Source organism: Schistocerca cancellata, chromosome 2 (genome assembly GCF_023864275.1).
Source record: "Schistocerca cancellata isolate TAMUIC-IGC-003103 chromosome 2, iqSchCanc2.1, whole genome shotgun sequence".
NCBI lineage: Eukaryota > Metazoa > Arthropoda > Insecta > Orthoptera > Acrididae > Schistocerca > Schistocerca cancellata.
The window spans coordinates 647,657,349-647,676,647 of NC_064627.1; the positions used below are offsets into that span (position 1 = coordinate 647,657,349).

At 40.2% G+C, this 19,299-nt stretch overlaps 1 protein-coding gene across 1 annotated transcript in view; it reads right to left on the reverse strand.

Moving 5' to 3' along the window:
- Positions 1-2,188: 2,188 nt before the first annotated feature.
- The window catches only part of LOC126162321 (uncharacterized), a 135,723-nt gene continuing 118,612 nt past the window's right edge, over positions 2,189-19,299 (reverse strand). The window contains exons 13-14 of the mRNA XM_049918745.1: positions 8,848-8,959; positions 2,189-2,453 (exon numbers count right to left, since the gene is read on the reverse strand). Of these exons, the coding sequence (XP_049774702.1) occupies positions 2,298-2,453; positions 8,848-8,959 (268 nt within the window). The 3' untranslated portion in view covers positions 2,189-2,297. The remainder of the gene's footprint in view (positions 2,454-8,847; positions 8,960-19,299) is intronic.

Below are 19,299 nucleotides of genomic sequence, written 5' to 3' on the forward strand. Positions count from 1 at the left end.
CTGGTATCCCGACTGTCGGGACCACTTACTTGGCCACTCATACGTTGCCCGTGGTTCATGAATTAGGACATGACTACAGGAACCCACACCATGAACCACTCAAAATACTAGTAAGATTTATAAAACTACTATGTGCAAAAATGACAAATTCCATGTTTGTTAAAACTGCCAATTTCATGTTATTTCACTAAAAATTACCAGTTTCATGTTATAGTTTTTTTGAAGATTTCTTGTCCCTAATTATTTTCTAATCCAGTTCCCGCAGCATTGCTTCATTTCATTCAACTACATTCCATTATCCTTCATACTTTTATTGATGATCATATTATAATCTCTTTTCAAGACACCATTCATTTTGTTCATCTGTTTTTCCAAGTCCTTTACCAGCTCTGACCGAATTTCAAATTTGTCAGCAAACCTCGATGTTTTAATTTCTTGTCCTGGCATTTTAATTCCCTTTCCAAACTCCTTGGTTTTCTTTACAGTTCGCTCAGTGTGCAGTTTAAATAACTGTCGACTCTTCTTCAACTACTGTTTCCCTTTCATGTCCCTCAAGTCTTATTACTGTTGTCTGTAGAAGTTTCTGATACCTGCACTGTATTTTTTCCTTGCTTCTTTCAGAATTTCAAAGAGCTTTTCCAGTCAACACTGTCAAAAACTCTCTACATATCTATGAGGGTTGCCCAGCAATTAATGCACAGCATCTTTTTCTTAAACTATTCTTTACTGAACATAATGAGAATTGCACACACAAAAGAATGGTGTTTTATCTACATACCCTATTTTTCCACGTAATATCTATCCTGTCGTATAGCCTTCCTCCATCATGAAACAAGGGCATGTATGCCCTGTCGCTGTCAATTCTTGTCCTAGTGGTGGAGCCAATGCTTCACTGTGTAGATTACCTGCTCATCATCTTCAAAATGTCTTCCAAGAATGCATCTGCCCTTGCGAATAACATCATCATCTCGCTGCAACATGTCAGGTGTGAGAGCTATTGATGGTCTCCCCGACCACTGCAAACCATGGAGCTCCACCGAACTGCCTTCTGATGACCTCGCCCTCTATGCCCAGCGACTAACTGTACTCCTGTCGACAGCAGATGCTCCACAGACTTTGCACTAATGTTTGTGAATGTTCCCCGCAGTTTCTTTCTCTGCAGTGAGAAATTCAATGATGGCATGTAGTTTTTAACATACATCACCTACAAACACCATTTTGAAACTGTCCGTTGGAAGTGATAGAAATTTGGCGCACTCACTCAGGAGACTTCAAATAATACATAGATAACATTTCGCATTCATAGTGTTGTTTTCAGCAGAGAAAAAAAAATGTGGTGCATTACTTTCTGGGCAACCCTCATACACATGCTATAAACATAGGTTTACTTTTCTTCAACCTATATTCTAAGACAAGTTTTAGGGTTAGTATTGCCTTGCATGTAGCTATATTTCTCCAGAACGCACACAGATCTTCTCCAATGCTGGCCTCTACCAGTTGTTCCATTCTTCAGTAATAATTTATGTCAGTATTTTGCAACCATAATTCACTAAACTGATAGTTTTGTGGTTTTCATGCTAGTCAGCATATCTGGAATTGCAATTTTTTCATTCTGCTTGAAGTCTGAGAATATTTTGCCTGTCTCATATATCTTGCAATAGGTGGAACCAGTTTGTCATAGTCATGGCTGGGTCTCCCACGAATTTCAAATATTCTGAGGGAATGCCGTCTAGTCCAGGGGCCTTGTTTTGGCTTAGGTCTTTCAGTATTCTATCAAATTGTTCTTGCAGTATTGTATCTCCGACCTCATCTTCATTTAATTACTCCTTCCTTTCTATGATACTGCCTTCAAGTGCATTTCCCTTGTATGGCTCTCCTATATATTCCTTCCACCCTTTCGGCTTTCTCATCTTTGCTTAGTACTGGCTTACCATATGAGCTCTTGATATTCATATAGCTGCCTCTCTTTTCTCCAAAGGTCTCTTTAATCTTCCTATACATGGCATACTTCTACAGCCTTGCATTTATCACCTAGTTACTTTTGCTTGGACATTTTGCACTGAGAACAGTATTAACAACACAGCAATAATTTTTTAGAACAGTATTTTTAAGTTGTGAAACATTATTTTCAGGTGTCAGAATATAGAACAGCAATATATTTTGGTTTTACATTTATATATTTAATATTTCTAAGGCACCCCTACAAAAAAGTATACGAAATATATATACTGAAATATTTATTTACACAAGTTATGAAAGTCAAGCTGTACAAACAATGCTTTACACAGAATTTTATTTCACACTTTTCCTGTAAACCTATAGTGTTTCTTGAAGTTGTCATGCACTGTTTTAAATATTTCTTTCGGTGCAGGCGGCAAAATTTGCATGAGGAATGAAACAGCATGAGAGTCACACAAGGTAAGAAAACTGTACACACAGTTCATCATATGCATCTGTAACACAAAAGGAATAATTGCATAAGAATACAAAAAAGGTTCACACAAAACATTTTTGAAACATGCAACATCTACACCACGGCGACAAAAGTCAAGGAATAGCAATATGCACATAAACATTTGGTGATAGTATCATGTGAACAAGGTATAACAGGGCAGTGCATTGGTGGAGTTGTTACTCGTACTTAGGTGATTATGGCCACACAATGGGAATTAACAGACATTGAAAGCAGAGTGGTAGCTGGAGCTAGGTGAATGGGACTTTTCATTTTGGAACTCATTAAGGAATCCACTGTTCCAAGATTCACAGTGTCAAGAGTGTGCCGAAAATACCAAATTTCAGGCATTACCTCTCACCACAGACAACGCAGTGGCCGACGGCCTTCATTTAACGACCAGTAGCACTGGTGTTTGTGCAGAGTTGCCAGTGCTAACAGACAAGCAACACTGTGTGAAATAACTGCAGAAATCAGTGTGGGGCATATTATGAACATATCCATTAGGACACTAGGGGAACTTTGGTATTAATGGGCTATGGCTGCAGACGACCGATGCGGGGGCCTTTGCTAACAGCACAACAACGCCTGCAGTGCCTCTCCTGGGCTTGTGATCATGTCGGTTGGACCCTAGGTGACTCAAAAACTGTGGCATGGTCAGATGAGTGCCAATTTCAGTTGGAAAGAGTTGATGGTAGGGTTTGAGTGTGGTGCAGACTCCATGAAGCTATTGAAGCAAGTCGTCAACAAGGCACTGTGCAATCTGATGGTGGCTCCATAATGGTGTGAGCTGTGTTTACGCTGAATGGACTTGGTCCTCTGACATAACTGAACCAATTATTGACTCAAAATGATTATGTTGGGCTACTTGGAGTCCATTTACAGTCATTAATGGACTTCATTTTTATGGTTGACAATGCACCATGCCACTGAGGCACAACTGTTCACAGTTGGTTTGAAGAACATTCTGGGCAATTCAAGTGAATGATATAGCCGAGCAGATCTCCCAACATGAATCCCATGGAACTTTTATAGGACATAACTGAGAGATCATTTCATGCACAAAATACTGCACTGGCAACAATTTTGCAATTATGGAAGGTTATACAAGCAGTATGGCTCAATATTTCTGCAGGGGTCTTCCCACAACTTGTTGAGTTCATCCCATGTCAAGTTGCTGCGCTAAACAGTGCAAAAGAGGTCCAATACAATACTAAGAGGTATCCTGGACTTTTGTCATCTCAGTGCATAGTCATCTCAGTGCATATTCAGTTGTAATTCTGACTGAAAGGGATTTATCAGTTGCCAAGAATTATTGGTACTAAGTGAAGGTTAAAATCATATGGAATACACATTAATTTTTGCACTGCTGAAATTTGTTATGGAGCTATTTACAGCTGCATGGAAAAATTTTAATTTTTTGAGACTGCAATCAGAAGACATAGGCATGGGACTACAAAAATAACAATATTATGAAAAGGAAAGTTGCTATTTACCATATAGTGTAGATGAGGAGTCGCAGATAGGCACAACAAAACGATTCTCACAATTAAAGCTTTCAGCCGTTAATGCCTTCGTCAACAATAGACCACACACACACACACACACACACACATACACACACACACACACGCGCGCGTGCAAACACAACTCACACACACAACTGCAGTCTCAGCAACTGAAACCACACGGTGAGCAGCAGCACTAGTGCATGATGGGGGAGGTGACTCGCTGGGGGTAAGGAGGAGGCTGGGGCAGGGAGGGGGAGGGATAGTATGGTGGGGGTGGTGGACGGAGAAGTGCGCAGGTTAGACAGAGGGCTGAAGAGAGGTTGGAAGGGGGAGGTGGGAAGGAAGTAGCGGAAAAGGAGAGAAATAAAAAGACTGGGTGTGATGGTAGAATGACGGCCGTGTAGAGTTGTAATGGGAACTGGGAAGGGGCTGGATGGGTGAGGACAGTGACTAACAAAGGTTGAGGCTAAGAGCGTTACAGGAACGTAGGATGTATTGCAGAGAAAGTTCCCACCTGAGCAATTCAGAAAAGCTGGTGTTGGTGGGACAGATTCATATGGCACAGGCTGTGAAGCAGTCATTGAAATGAAGGATATCACGTCTGGCAGCGTGTTCAGCAACAGGATGGTCCACTTGTTTCTTGGCCCCAGTTTGTCAGTGGCCATTCATGCGGCCAGACAGCTTGTTGGTTGTCATACCTACATAGAACCAGCACAGTGGCTACAGCCTAGCTTGTAGATTACATGACTGGTTTCACAGGTAGCCTTACCTTTGATGGGATAGGTGATGTTAGTGACTGGACTGGAGTAGGTGGTGGCTACATAGAACCAGCACAGTGGCTGCAGCCTAGCTTGTAGATTACATGACTGATTTCACAGGTAGCCTTGCCTTTGATGGGATAGGTGATGTTAGTGACTGGACTGGAGTAGGTGGTGGTGGTGGTGGTGGTGGTGGTGGTGGTGGGAGGATGTACGGGACAGTTCTTGCATCTACGTCTATTACAGGGGTACGAGCCATGAGCTAAGGGATTGGGAGCAGAGATTGTGTAAGTATGGACAAGTATATTGTATAGGTTTGGTGGATGGCAGAATAACACTGTGGGAGGAGTGGGAAGGATAGTGGGCAGGACATTACATTCTCCACCAGGGTTTCGATTACCTCTCGTCATTACCTCTCGTAGTGCCCTGAAATGAGAATATTTTTGTTGTGCTTATCTGCGACTCAGCATCTCCACTATATGGTGAGTAGCAACTTTCCTTTTCGTAATATTGTTACATTCAATCCTTGATTTTTCATTGATGGACTACAAAAATACTGTGACTAAATACAGAGTAGAAGCTGAAGGTGACAGTCAGTGGGATAGGAGGAAAGCAATGATGGAAGCGAATGAGTAGGCAAGGAGAGATGATCATACCTTTTTGCAACACTGACGTAAGAGTTCACAAGCAACTCAATATATAGTGTAGAATAATTTACAAGCAACTCAGTATATACTGTAGAATAAGCAAAATGCTGGCTGGGAAGAGAATGACTGATCATCTTCTGTCGTAACTGCCACTAGGAAGCCTGTGCCTTAGCTTGTCACTGTAAATTGTGATAGTGCCATTTGTACTGAGACAATCATCCAAGTGTCATCTTAACAAACTAATGATTACCAAGGAGACATCTACTGCTGACAGTTTATGTGGCAGAACTGCACTTGTTCACACAGTTGCCACTGCCTGAGCTTGCTTAGGTTCCACGACGGAACTACAGCTTCTACTTCACTACAGTATTGTTTGATTACTAAGGCTGCTGGTATACATGTGCTGAAGCAAATACACTATTTTTCCAAAGGTTTGTGACAACTGCTGACTTAAGACTAGACTGATAACACAACACAACAGTGAGCCCTTTAATTGCCATTTTTGCTATTCCATTATACAGCTCAGTCGGATACAGGCAGGGATAGGAGTTGTGTATGATCTAGTTAAAAGAATCCTCATGCACTTTGCCTTGTGTGGTTTACGGAAATCACAGCAAACCTACATATGGACCCAGAATGAGGTACTGGTGGACATAAAGCTGTGAGGATGGGTCATGAGTCATGCTTGGATAGTTCAGCCAGTAGTGCACTTATCTGAAAAAGGCAAAGGGGTCAAGTTTGAGTCTCGGACTGGCACACAGGTTTAATTTGCCAGAAAGTTTTTAAATATGAATGTCTGAGTAGGGATTTGAACCTTGCTTGTTCAAATATGGGTCTATTTCAACACCACACCACCTGAATGAGAAGGCAGCAGCCCAAATGCACCAGAAGCAGATGTTCCACAAACATAAAAAACACAAACACTGATACAGGTGTCTTTCTTTGGAATTACAAACAATTGATTAATGCTTATTAAAGTGGTTCTTAACAGGACTGACATCATGCAGAAATATGGAAATAGTCATTAGTGATTATTGTGTTACATTCATTTCCACTTAAAGTGCCACCAGCAACTATTATATTTACAACTAAAAACGGGTCATGAGATTTATGAATGGTAATAAAATAAGATTCACATACATATAACTCTATAACCTGAAGTATACTTGTCTTGGTGGATGATTCTTGTAGATTTTTAATGTAAAACAGATTTAAATTGCATTCATAATTCAAAGAAGATTGTTTGCCAAATATTTATAACTCACAGAATAGCTGTATGCAAGAAGATTCAACCACTAACACATTAAAAAGGTAAGAATGAAACAAGCAATGGAAAGTCTTAGTTCAAACATCAACAATACTGAAAAGGGTAGATTGCTATTCACTGTAAAGATAACGCACTGAGTTGCAGATAGGCACAATGAAAAGACTGTCACACAAAAGCTTTCAGCCAAAGCATTCTTCAGAAATAAAAACACACACACATTCACACAAATAACCATATCTTGCACACACTGACTGCTACCTCCAGCCTCTTAAGCCAGAAGGCAAATGTTGTGTTGAAAGAAGGCAACAATCCAGACTGGGATGACGAACGGGAAGGGGGTTAGGAATGTACGGCCAGTGGGAGAAAAGAGCATTATCTGGTGGAACATGTAGGGGATAGATTGCAGCAGGACAACACTGCCAGGTACACCTTTAGGAAACTGTGAGGGAAAGGAGAGGGGGAATGGGAGAGTGGAAAGGAGAGGAACAGACAAAAGGAAAAAGACCAGTGGGTGCATTGGAAGATAGTAGCGCATGGTGAGGGTGAGGGGGATGTGAACTAGGAGGAGATGTGGTACACAGGTGCCAGAAGGTATTCAGTAGAGGGTGAAGGAACAGTAGATTACCATAGGCTGAGGCCTGGATACTTTCGGAGGCAGAAAACAAGTTGTAAGGATAACGCCCATCTGCGCAGTTCAGAAAAACTGCTGGTGGAGGGAAGGATCCGGATGGTCTGTATAGCGAAGCCGCCAATGAAATCAAACATGTTACGTTCAGCTGCATGTTGTGCCACAGGGTGGTCCACTTTGCCCTTGGACCCAGCTTAGCTGTAGCTAATCATCCTTGTTGGTCCCTGGGCAGTATCTACAGTGACAGGAACTCCCTTATCCATTACGGTGAAGACCTCACAAGGCCTTCACAGACAGGCACTATCCCCCAGACCTAGTCTGCAAACAATTTCTCATGCTGTATCCACACGCAACCACAATCCTCCCACCACCCCCAAGAAACAGCCCAGTACCACCCTAGTCTAGTGCAACTGAACCATATCTTTCATCTGGGCTTTGATTACCTACCATTATGTCCTGAAATAAGGGCCATTCTAGCCAAGATACTTCCCATCCCTCATAAAGAGGTGTTCTGTCATCAACCCAACCTCCACATCTTAATCCACCCCTAAGTCACACTCAATACCAACCCTTGCACAAGGATCACATAACTGTGGAAGACCCAGATGAAAGACCTGCCCAATCCATCCACCCAGCACTTCCTAATTCCAGTCCTGTAATAGGCTTATCATACACCATTACAGGCGAGACCACCTGTGAAAGCAGCCGTGTCATATACCAGCTATTGCAATCCTTGCACAGCTATTTATATTGGTATGACTACCAACCAGCTGCCAATCAGGGTGAATGGCGAGAGCCAAGATGTGACCAAGAGCAAAGTGAACCACCCTATGGCTCAACATGTAGCTGAACATAGCACGCTTGATTTCAATGGCTGTTTCACAATCAGGGCCATCTCAACCCTCCCCTCCACCACCACCTTATCTGAATTGTACAGATGGGAGTTATCCTTACAACATATTCTCTGCTCCCAAAATCATCCTGGCCTCAATCTACGGTAACGCATTGTTCCCACATCCTTCACCCAATTGTTTTTGTCCCCTCTGTCCCACACCCTTCAACCAATTCAAATCCCCTTACCCTTAATGCGTGCGCCACACTCTGCCAATGGACCCACCAATTTTTTCCTTCTCTGCCCCTTTCCTTCCTGCATCCTATTTCCCTCCAACCCCTCTATCACCACTGCCTCCTGATGCTGCACCAGGCCATGTTGCCCTGCCACAATCTAGTCCCTGTGTACTCTGCCAGACAGCCCGCTTGTCTACCCCCACTTGTACCCTGCTATCCCCACCCCCTCCCCGCCCTACATCAGATTGCTGCTTTGTTCAATGTGACAGCTGCATTTTGGCCTGAGCGGCAACAGATAGCAGTTGCGTGTGTGTGAGGTGTGGCCTTCTGTGAATTCATGTGTGTTTTCTTTTTTGAAGAAACCTTTAGACAAAAGCTAAATGTGTAACAGTCTTTCCATTGTGCCAGTGTGTGGCTCAACATTTCATCTTTACGATGAGTTATTATCTACCCTTTTCAATATTGTTGACAGGCAAGAAAAACATAGAAATAAACAAGTACGGGTACAGAACTCACCCTCACTGCTTGGTGTATAGTAAACTTCTGAAAAATATTTAATATATCTGCAACTATGTACGGACAAACACGAGCAAAATGTTTCTTATGCCGGATCATAGAATTTACCAACCTGAAAGAGTTAACAACATTGCATGAACACTTTAAACAAAATGATGACAATTTCCCTTACTGTGAACAAAGAATAATTTATAGTACTATTTCATCTTTGTTTCTCACCTGCAGAAATAAAAAATAAACAACACTCTGAATTATAGTATTGCTTACTGAATACACAAAGTACGAGCACAAACTAAATAAAACTAAGGGTTAATGCTATTTCGATATACTTTATAAACAACTGTAAAAAAAGCTACTACGGAAACTGATTTAATACTGTTTTTTCACAAACTAGATAGACTTTTGCAATGTCAAAAATATGCCACCCCTAGCAAGAAATAATAAACAGTGCAAAAATGAAGGTTCTGAGCGTACATACTAATGTAAATTTGTGGTGCAAAAAGCTATACAGAAGACTTGATGAAACATGTTTTTGTGTGGTCTTCAGTCCAGAGACTGGTTTGATACAGCTCTCCATGCTTCTCTATCCTATGCAAACCTCTTCATCTCCGAGTAACAACTGCAACCTACAGCCTTCTGAATCTGCTTAGCATATTCATCTCTTGGTCTCCCTCTATGATTTCTACCCTCCACGCTTCCCTCCAGTACTAAATTGGTGATACCTTGATGCCTCAGAATGTGTTCTAGCAACCGATCTCTTCTTCTAGTCAAGTTGTGCCACAAATTCCTCTTCTCCCCAATTCTATTCAGTCCCTCCTCATTAGTTACGTGATCTACCCATCGAATCTTCATCATTCTTCTGTAGCTCCACATTTTGTAAGCTTCTATTTTATTCTTGTTGAAACTGTTTATCATCCATGTTTCACTTCCATACATGGCTACACTCCATACAAATACTATTAGGAAAGACTTCCTGACACTTAAATCTATACTCTATGTCAACAAATTACTCTTCTTCAGAAATGCTTTCCTTGCCATTGCCAGCTGACATTTTGTATCCTCTCTACTTCGTCCATCATCAGTTATTTTGCTCCCCAAATAACAAAACTCATTTACTACTTTAAGTGTCTCATTTCCTAATCTGATTCTCCCAGCATCATCTGATTTAATTCAACTGCATTCCATTATCCACGTTTTGATTTTGTTGATGTTCATCTTATACCCTCCTTTCAAGACACTGTCCACTCCATTCAGCTGCTCTTCCAGGTCCTTTGCTGTCTCTGACAAAATTATGATGTCGGCAGCAAATCTTAAAGTTTTTTATTTCTTCTCCATGGATTCTATTTCCTACTCCAAATTTTTCTTTTGTTTCCTTTACTGCTTGCTCAATATAAAGACTGAATAACATGAGGGATAAGGGACAACCCTGTCTCCCTCCCTTCTCAACCACTGCTTCCCTTTCATGCCTCTTGACTCTTATGACTGCCATCTGGTTTCTGCACAAATTGTAAATAGCCTCTTGCTCGCAGTAGTTTACCCCCATCTCCTTCAGAATTTGAAAGAGAGTTTTCCATTCAACATTTTCAAAAGCTTTCTCGAAGTCTATAAACACTACAAACGTATGTTTGCCTTTCCTTAACCTATCTTCCAAGACAAGTTGTAGGGCCAGTATTGCCTCACGTGTTCCAACATTTCTATAGAATCCAAACTGATCTTCCCCGAGGTTGAATTCTACCAGTTTTCCCATTCATCTCTAAAGAATTTGTGTTATTATTTTGCAACCGTGACTTATTAAACTGACAGTTCAGTAATTTTCACACCTGTCAACACCTGCTTTCTTTGGGATTGGAATTATTCAATTCTTCTTGAAGTCTGAGGGTATTTCACCTGTCTCATACATCTTGCTCACCAGATGGAAGAGTTTTGTCATGGCTGGCTCTCCCAAGGCTATCAGTAGTTCTAATGGAATGTTGTCTACTCCTGGGACCTTGTTTCAACTTAGGTCTTTCAGTGCTCTGTCAAATTGTTCATGCAGTATCATACTTGCCATTTCATCTTCATCTACATCTTCTTCCATTTCCATAATATTGCCTTTAAGTACATCACCATTGTACAGATCCTCTATATACTCCTTCCACCTTTCTGCTTTCCCTACTTTGCTTGGATGGGTTTTCCATCTGAGCTCTTGATAGTCATACAGCTGCTTCTCATTTGGTTGGTAGGGCATATTCTGAGGCATCAAGGGATCACCAATTTAGTATTGGAGGGCAGTGTGGAGGTTAAAAATCATAGTGGGAGACCAAGAGATGCATACACTAAGCAGATTCAGAAGGTGTAGGTTGCAGTAGGTACTGGGAGATGAAGAAGCTTGCACAGGATAGAGTAGCTTGGAGAGCTGCATCAAACCAGTCTCTGGGCTGAAGACCACAACAACAATGATGTATTATGGGATATTTTGGAGTAATTCCTCACTTAAAATATAAAAGTGTTCTTCATACAAACTAAAGTATTAAAGAAGTTTGTGCAGTTCACAGGTGTAAATCGTGTAGACATCTGTTAAAGCACTTGAGGGTATTAACCAGAGCCTCATATTAAATTTTATAATTATTGATGAAATTTGATCAACAATCCATTTCTGTTTGAGAGCAGGAGAGATATTCACAAGTACAATACTAAAGGCATACTATCCTTGAGTGAATTTAACTTTTACACAAAAAGGAATAAAATACACAGTTATACAACTCCTTAACAATTTTTCATGGAAATTACATGTCTGACAAACAGAAATAAGTACTCAACAACTGATCTGACCACTTATATGTGGTAATATAAATACACACATATTATGACTTGTATAGATTTTGTTCAGTTTACACATTCCATGTCACAATTTTACCATCTATATGGTCTATAGAATACAACTAAATAAAATATCGTATTTACCTGAGTAAAGATGAACTCCCTTTTATTTAAGAGGCTCCTTGAGAAAAATTTATTATGTTCAGATTCAGACTAATCAAAATTACAAACTAATACAAAGTATCTGCCAAAACGTTAACATTACATCTATTGTAAACTTACGCCATTTATTGATTGTCTGCATGTTGATAATACCAGGAGAAATAAAATAAACAAAAAGAAATGGCTTATGTTAATTTTCACACCATTTTCTTTTCTACCTATTTTTCTTACAAACCCTGCATTCTGTGATTTAACTATTCTTAATTATCACCATCCCCCTATGTATAGGTAAATAAGGAAAAGACCCAACAAGCTATGACAAAAATTTAAAACCAATGATAATAATTATTAGCACGGCTGCTGTAAGCATCAATAAAGATATATTTTGCTAGCCAGAAGGCGAATAGCAAATGATAAAAAAATCTCCTTTCAATTATTTTTGTTAATTAATAAAGAGACTCTGTCTTTAGTTCTCGAGTGGAGAAGAAGTTTTTTTGTGAGATGTGTGTGGTAGCCATTTGTGTTGTCTGAATAATAATTATTGTTGGAACAAAACCAAGAAGCTATTCAGTTATCTTCGGCGCAATACGTAAACGTCATGTCACAAGTGCTGCCTGTATATAAGGAAGAGGTCCGATAAATGAAGATTACATTACCTACACGGTCAAGAATGATAAGTTTTGTGGCATCAGAAGAAGAAGCACCTAACAGGAATGCGTAGATCTCAACTACATGGAAGTTAAGTTCACGTTAAAATGGGCTCAAAGGAGAGAAACTATAAAAATCCAAAATTTGGGTGTTAATTGAAAATAACTGATTTCTATTAATCTCTTCATTTATGTACCCTTTATTATATTTGCACACCTAATAGCACAGCTGTGAAATTTATATCTTTGTTATCGCAAAAGTTTGGCTGTTTCTTTCGAATATGTAGCTATTTCTGGAGTAGTTGTTACAGTGGCACCTGAGAATACAGCTGTTATTTTCCAAATACGTATCAGATTTAACATCTACACTGATAGGAGAATACCAACATCTCTTGCTTCCAAACATATTACCTGCCCACTGCTCTCCTATTGGTTGTGTAGAACCAGCTGACACACCCCCTTTCAGTATCCTCACACATCATGGTGTCGACAACATTACAGCAAGAAACACGCAAGTATGCCGCTGACCTCTATCTAGACTTTTACTGTCTCCTGCAGAAATGAATACTATTGGTGAGTATTTGTTCAATTTTAAAATCAGTTTGAGTCCACTACAAATGGATTCAGCCAAACTGTAGTTTAAAATTGATAGATGTTCATAAAAAGACAAACTATGTGGTATAGATTCCCATGGCTGGTAACACAATGAAGTTTGTTGCTCGCTCACTGCTCCCCTACCTGCATCATCCTAGTGCTCACTCAGCTGAGCTGGAGCAACTGAGAACAATAGACTGCAATACTGTATAGCGTGCCGGTCATATGCAAAATGCCAACTACTACATAAATAAAAGATCACAGTTACAATTCAGTCCCATTCTCTAACTTTTGCTCGCTGCTCAATCTAGTGACTTCTGTTAGTACCATCTCCATGAAGGGTCTTGTCACTGTAATTTATTTTCACAATAACAATTAGTCAGTTTAATACGATGTATTTCCTTTGTTAGACCTTTCATTGTGGATAAATTTTCCTTCTTGTTTCAACTGAAAGGCACCATCATGTTCTAAAGCTGATTACAAGTTGGTAACATTTTTACGCAATATTCTAATACATGAACAGCAACTGAATTTCTCATTTGCTATCCACTTACTAAGTCATAACTGTCTCTTATAACCAAATAAAATACTGATCTGGCTTCTGAATCAACTAATGGTTTTTGAAGTACATTATTTCTGTTTTTGAATGTTACCTTTATTTAGAAAGCAGCACTAATGTTTTTATACGATATCCATACATGTACGATAATGTTTATTACAAACCTCTTCAAATAGAATGACAGTTTGTAAGATGATAGAATTTAATTCTACTTCCTCCTGTGTTTCAGAAAACTGTCTAATTTAAATCAGAGCAATAGACCGTTGCAGTGGCTAATTCACAGTTTCTCACATATCTCTTGCACTGGAGTCACATGAGTCATTATCACGTGACAAAAACACCACTAGAAACAAACGCAAAATAATTTTATTTAAAAAAGCGGATAAAGTGTCACTAGAAGCCTTCCTAAGAGACAATCTCCATTCCTTCCGAACTAACTATGCCAATGTAGACGAGATGTAGCTCAAATTCAAAGATATAATAGCAACAGCAATTGAGAGATTCATACCTCATAAATTGGTAAGAGATGGAACTGATCCCCCGTGGTACACAAAACAGATCCGAACGCTGTTGCAGAGGCAACGGATAAAGCATGCGAAGTTCAGAGGAACGCGAAATCCCGAAGATTGGCTAAAATTTACAGACATGCGATATTTGGCACGACTTCAATGCGAGATGCCTTTAATAGGTTCCAGAACGAAACATTGTCTCGAAATCTGGTAGAAAATCCGAAGAAATTCTGGTCGTATGTAAAGTACACAAGCGGCAAGACGCAGTCAATACCTTCGCTGCGCAGTGCCGATGGTACTGTTACTGACGACTGTGCCGCTAAAGCGGAGTTATTGAACGCAGTTTTCCGAAATTCCTTCACCAGGGAAGATGAAAGGAATATTCCAGAATTTGAAACACGAACAGCTGCTAGCATGAGTTTCTTAGAAGTAGAAACCTTAGGGGTTGCGAAGCCACTCAAATCGCTTGATACGGGCAAGTCTTCAGGTCCAGATTGTATACCGATTAGGTTCCTTTCAGATTACGCTGATACAATAGCTCCCTACTTAGCAATCATATACAACCGCTCGCTCACCGATAGATCTGTACCTACAGATTGGAAAATTGCGCAGGTCGCACCAGTGATTAAGAAGGGTAGTAGGAGTAATCCTTCGAATTTCAGACTTATATCATTGACATCGGTTTGCAGTAGGGTTTTGGAGCATATACTGTATTCAAACATTATGAATCACCTCGAAGGGAACGATCTATTGATACGTAATCAGCATGGTTTCAGAAAACAACGTTCTTGTGCAACACAGCTAGCTCTTTATTCGCACGAAGTAATGGCCGCTATCGACGGGATCTCAGGTTGATTCTGTATTTCTGGATTTCCGGAAAGCTTTTGACACCGTTCCTCACAAGCGACTTCTAATCAAGCTGCGGGCCTATGGGGTATCGTCTCAGTTGTGCGACTGGATTCATGATTTCCTGTCAGGAAGGTCGTAGTTCATAGTAATAGACAGCAAATCATTGAGTAAAACTGAAGTGATATCAGGTGTTCCCCAGGGAAGCGTCCTGGGACCTCTGCTGTTCCTGATCTATATAAATGACCTGGGTGACAATCTGAGCAGTTCTCTTAGGTTGTCCGCAGATTATGCTGTAATTTACCATCTAGTAAGGTCATCCGAAGACCAGTATCAGTTGCAAAGCGATTTAGAAAAGATAACTGTATGGTGTGGCAGGTGGCAGTTGACGCTAAATAACGAAAAGTATGAGGTGATCCACATGAGTTCCAAAAGAAATCCGTTGGAATTCGATTACTCGATAAATAGTACAATTCTCAAGGCTGTCAATTCAACTAACTACCTGGGTGTTAAAATCACGAACAACTTCAGTTGGAAAGACCACATAGATAATATTGTGGGGAAGGTGAGCCAAAGGTTCCATTTCATTGGCAGGACACTTAGAAGATGCAACAAGTCCACTAAAGAGACAGCTTACACTACACTCATTCGTCCTCTGTTAAAGAATATTGTTGCGCGGTGTGGGATCCTTACCAGGTGGGATTGACGGAGGACATCGAAAGGGTGCAAAAAAGGGCAGCTCGTTTTGTATTATCACGTAATAGGGGAGAGAGTGTGGCAGATATGATACGCGAGTTGGGATGGAAGTCATTACAGCAAAGACGTTTTTCGTTGCGGCGAGATCTATTTACGAAATTTCAGTCACCAACTTTCTCTTCCGATTCGATTGTGGTTCGATGAACCCTCTGCCAAGCACTTAAATGTGAATTGCAGAGTAGTCATGTAGATGTAGATGTAGATGTAGATGTGATGGTTCTAGCAACATTGATACTGTGTGAAGCACTTCAGCATATCGGGAATCTCAAGCCTGTTGGAATGTATCATTTGCAGTAATGAATTCTTCATGCCAAATAGGACCGGGTACCAGTTGTGACACACAATAATTCAATAAGCTGTGTATTTGTATACTTAAAAAATAAATTTTACATAAAAATATATTAAAAAATGAAAGGAAACAAAAGTCTATAACTAACTTAATGCCAGTAATCCTTCACATATTTCAGTTGTTCGAGTTACAATGGGAAAGAGCTGGCAAGAATTGTATATCAAACTCTTGCTGAATGATGCTTCCACTTTTATGATTGGACTGGAACAACTGGACAATATCCTTCATGAGAGCACTGATTACACAGGCAAATGATGGAAAAACTTTTTTGCTGAAAATACCTTACTCTTATGTTTTATAGGCTGGGAAACCAAATATGATACTTAATAAACTGTATCACCCACCATTTCTTCGCATTTTACAGTTAAATTTATTAAATTTAAGTGATTTTTTTAAAGAATTTACCAGCTTTTATAAAGTAAAAATAATTTAAAAAGGAGGTGTAATGAATGTAGGTGACATTGGTAGCACTGCTGAAAAACATTTGCTGGCAAAAAAAAGGTCGATTCTATTTTTGTGTTAACAGATGGTGTTTCGTTTACTGTCAACCTAACCTCACTTTCCCGTTTCCTGTACATGTGTTCAGTACAATGTCTACTCATGGTTGTAAAAACTCTGCTAACTGTTTTTGTTATATTTATGGTGAATTTGTGATTAAAAAACAGCAAAGAAACTTTACAGACTTTGTGAAAAATGTTTACCTAGCATACTTTGGATCTAAACTTGGTGATCAAGATAAATCTTGGGTGCCACGTAAGGTATATTATGTGTGTGTTGAAGATCTGAGAAAATGGTCCAAAAAGGAGAAAAAAGCCTTTGGATTTGCTGTTCCTGTGATTTGGAGGGAGCCAAGAAATCATACCGATGATTGCTACTTTTGCAGTGTCTGCCATCTGACCAACAGGGCATGGTGTACATTTGCCGATTCCTGAACCACCCAGCCTAATGAATGAGTTTAGTATTGAATACGAAAAGGAAGTCTGGAGGCTGTTTATTGATTCATCCAAACCTAGTTTAAAGACTGTTTCATTACACAATGGTAACCTGTATGTATTTATACCTGTTGGACATTCTGTACATATGAAAGAAATCTATGAAAACCTAGAAATAGAGCTAAATAAAATAGGCTATTCTGATCATGGTTGGATGATATGTGGCGCACTAAAAGTAACATGCATGCTCCTTGGTCAGAAAGTGGCTTTACTAAATTTCCATGTTTCTTGTGTGAATGGGACAGAAGGGCTTGGGATCAACACTGGTGCAGAAAGAACCGGCCTGTGAGGGAGTCTTTAAAACCTGGTGAGAAGAACATTCTATGCAAAAACCTTGTAGATCCAAAAAACATACTTTTACCACCTCTATATATAAAGTTAGGCCTAATAAAACAGTTTGTAAGGGCTTTGCCTAAAGACGGACTATGTTTTAAGTATCTCTGCCAAAAGTTTCCACACCTTTCAGAAGCTAAACTAAAAGAAGGCATCTTTATCAGACCTGACATTAGAAAATTGATGTTTGATGTTAACTTTGAATCCACAATGACCTTAAATGAGAAAGAAGCATGGGTATCATTCAAGCAAGTCGTTACAAAGTTCTTAGGACATGAAAATGATCCAGAATATATTTCTATTATAGCTACGATGTTAAAGAAGTTTAAAACTTTAGGATGTTTAATGAGCCTGAAAGTTCACTTTTTGAACCGTCACCTTGATTACTTTCCGGACAATATGGGAGATGTTAGTGAGGAGCAAGGAGGGCGTTTTCACCAGGACATTAAAGTGATGGAAAAACACTATCAATGCCGCTGGAACACCAGCCTGGTGGAGGGCTACTGTTAGACACTTCACCGAGAAGAGCAGCAAGCGACTTATTGTAGAAAAAGCTACACAAGAAGCTTCAATGACAAAAGAGAAAGAAAATACAAACCAAATCCAGCTGACAAGTGAAACCTCTATTAACACATATAATTGCTTTAAGTAGCTTACTGTAAATACAAACCGTGCTTATGTTGTAACAAAGCATTTCATTAATTTCCCCATTTACTGTATGGCATCGGATTTTTATACTATATAATAAAAAGCATATTGCTCGAAAACTATGGGTGATACAATAAAACTAAGGTTAGATTTGGATTCAGCTCATAAAAATCTATAAAGATCAGCTATCAAAGTAAAAAAAGTTTTTTTTAAAAACGAATTTTGTTGGCCTGTGTTACCTATCATCATACCCAGTAATGAGGGACGTCCTAGCCAAGATCATTCCAACCCCTCCTAAAGTGGTTTTTTATCACCCAGACAACTTCACAACATCCTGGTCCCAGGCACTTCCACTCCCAACCCCTTGCCACAGGGGTCGTATCCCTGTGGAACTCCACGGTGCACAACCTACCCATCCAACCAATGAGCACTTGTTACTCCAGTCCTGTCACAGGCTTATCCTATCCCATTGAAGGCAGGGCCGTGTCACCCCCTCCCAATACACATCTCCACATCACCTTTGTCGTGCACTGCATCCTGTGTCCAGCACCCGGGTATTGCATGTCTAGCCATGCCATATACCAAGTCTACTGCAACCACTGACAAACAAACAACTGTTCACCAGAATGAATGGCCAAATCCAAGCTGTGGCCAAGAACAAAGTTAATCACCAAGTGGCACTACACGCTCGAGTTCAACGGCTGCTTCACATGCCTCTCCACTAACAGCTTATCTGAACTATGCAAATGAGAATTATTCTAGCAACATATCCTTTGCTCGTGTAACACTCCTGACCTCAGTCTTCAGTAAACCATTGTCTCCACATGCTTTATACAACAGTTTCCCCTTTGCCTGCCCTGTCATCCCCTCCCAATACACATCTCCACATCACCTTTGTCGTGCACTGCATCCTGTGTCCAGCATCCGGGTATTGCATGTCTAGCCATTGCAACTACCACCCCTCCCTCCAACTATTCTAGTCAGCAAACCTGCTACCTCCCTCCTAGCTGCCAGCTATTCGCTCCAACCCCACTTTCTGCATCCCACCTCTCTCTACCAGTCCCGCCAAACACAACCCCTGTCCCGCCCTAGCCACCTGCCCACCCTAGTCTCCTCTGAGATACCTGCAGCCTACAGGGTATTATATTAAAGTAATAGCATTAATTGTGATACATCTTGTTGCAGCAGCATCTCGTAGAATATCTTCCTGCGCTCCAGGGGCTATCCAATATGTAAGATGGATGACAAAAGCTATTGA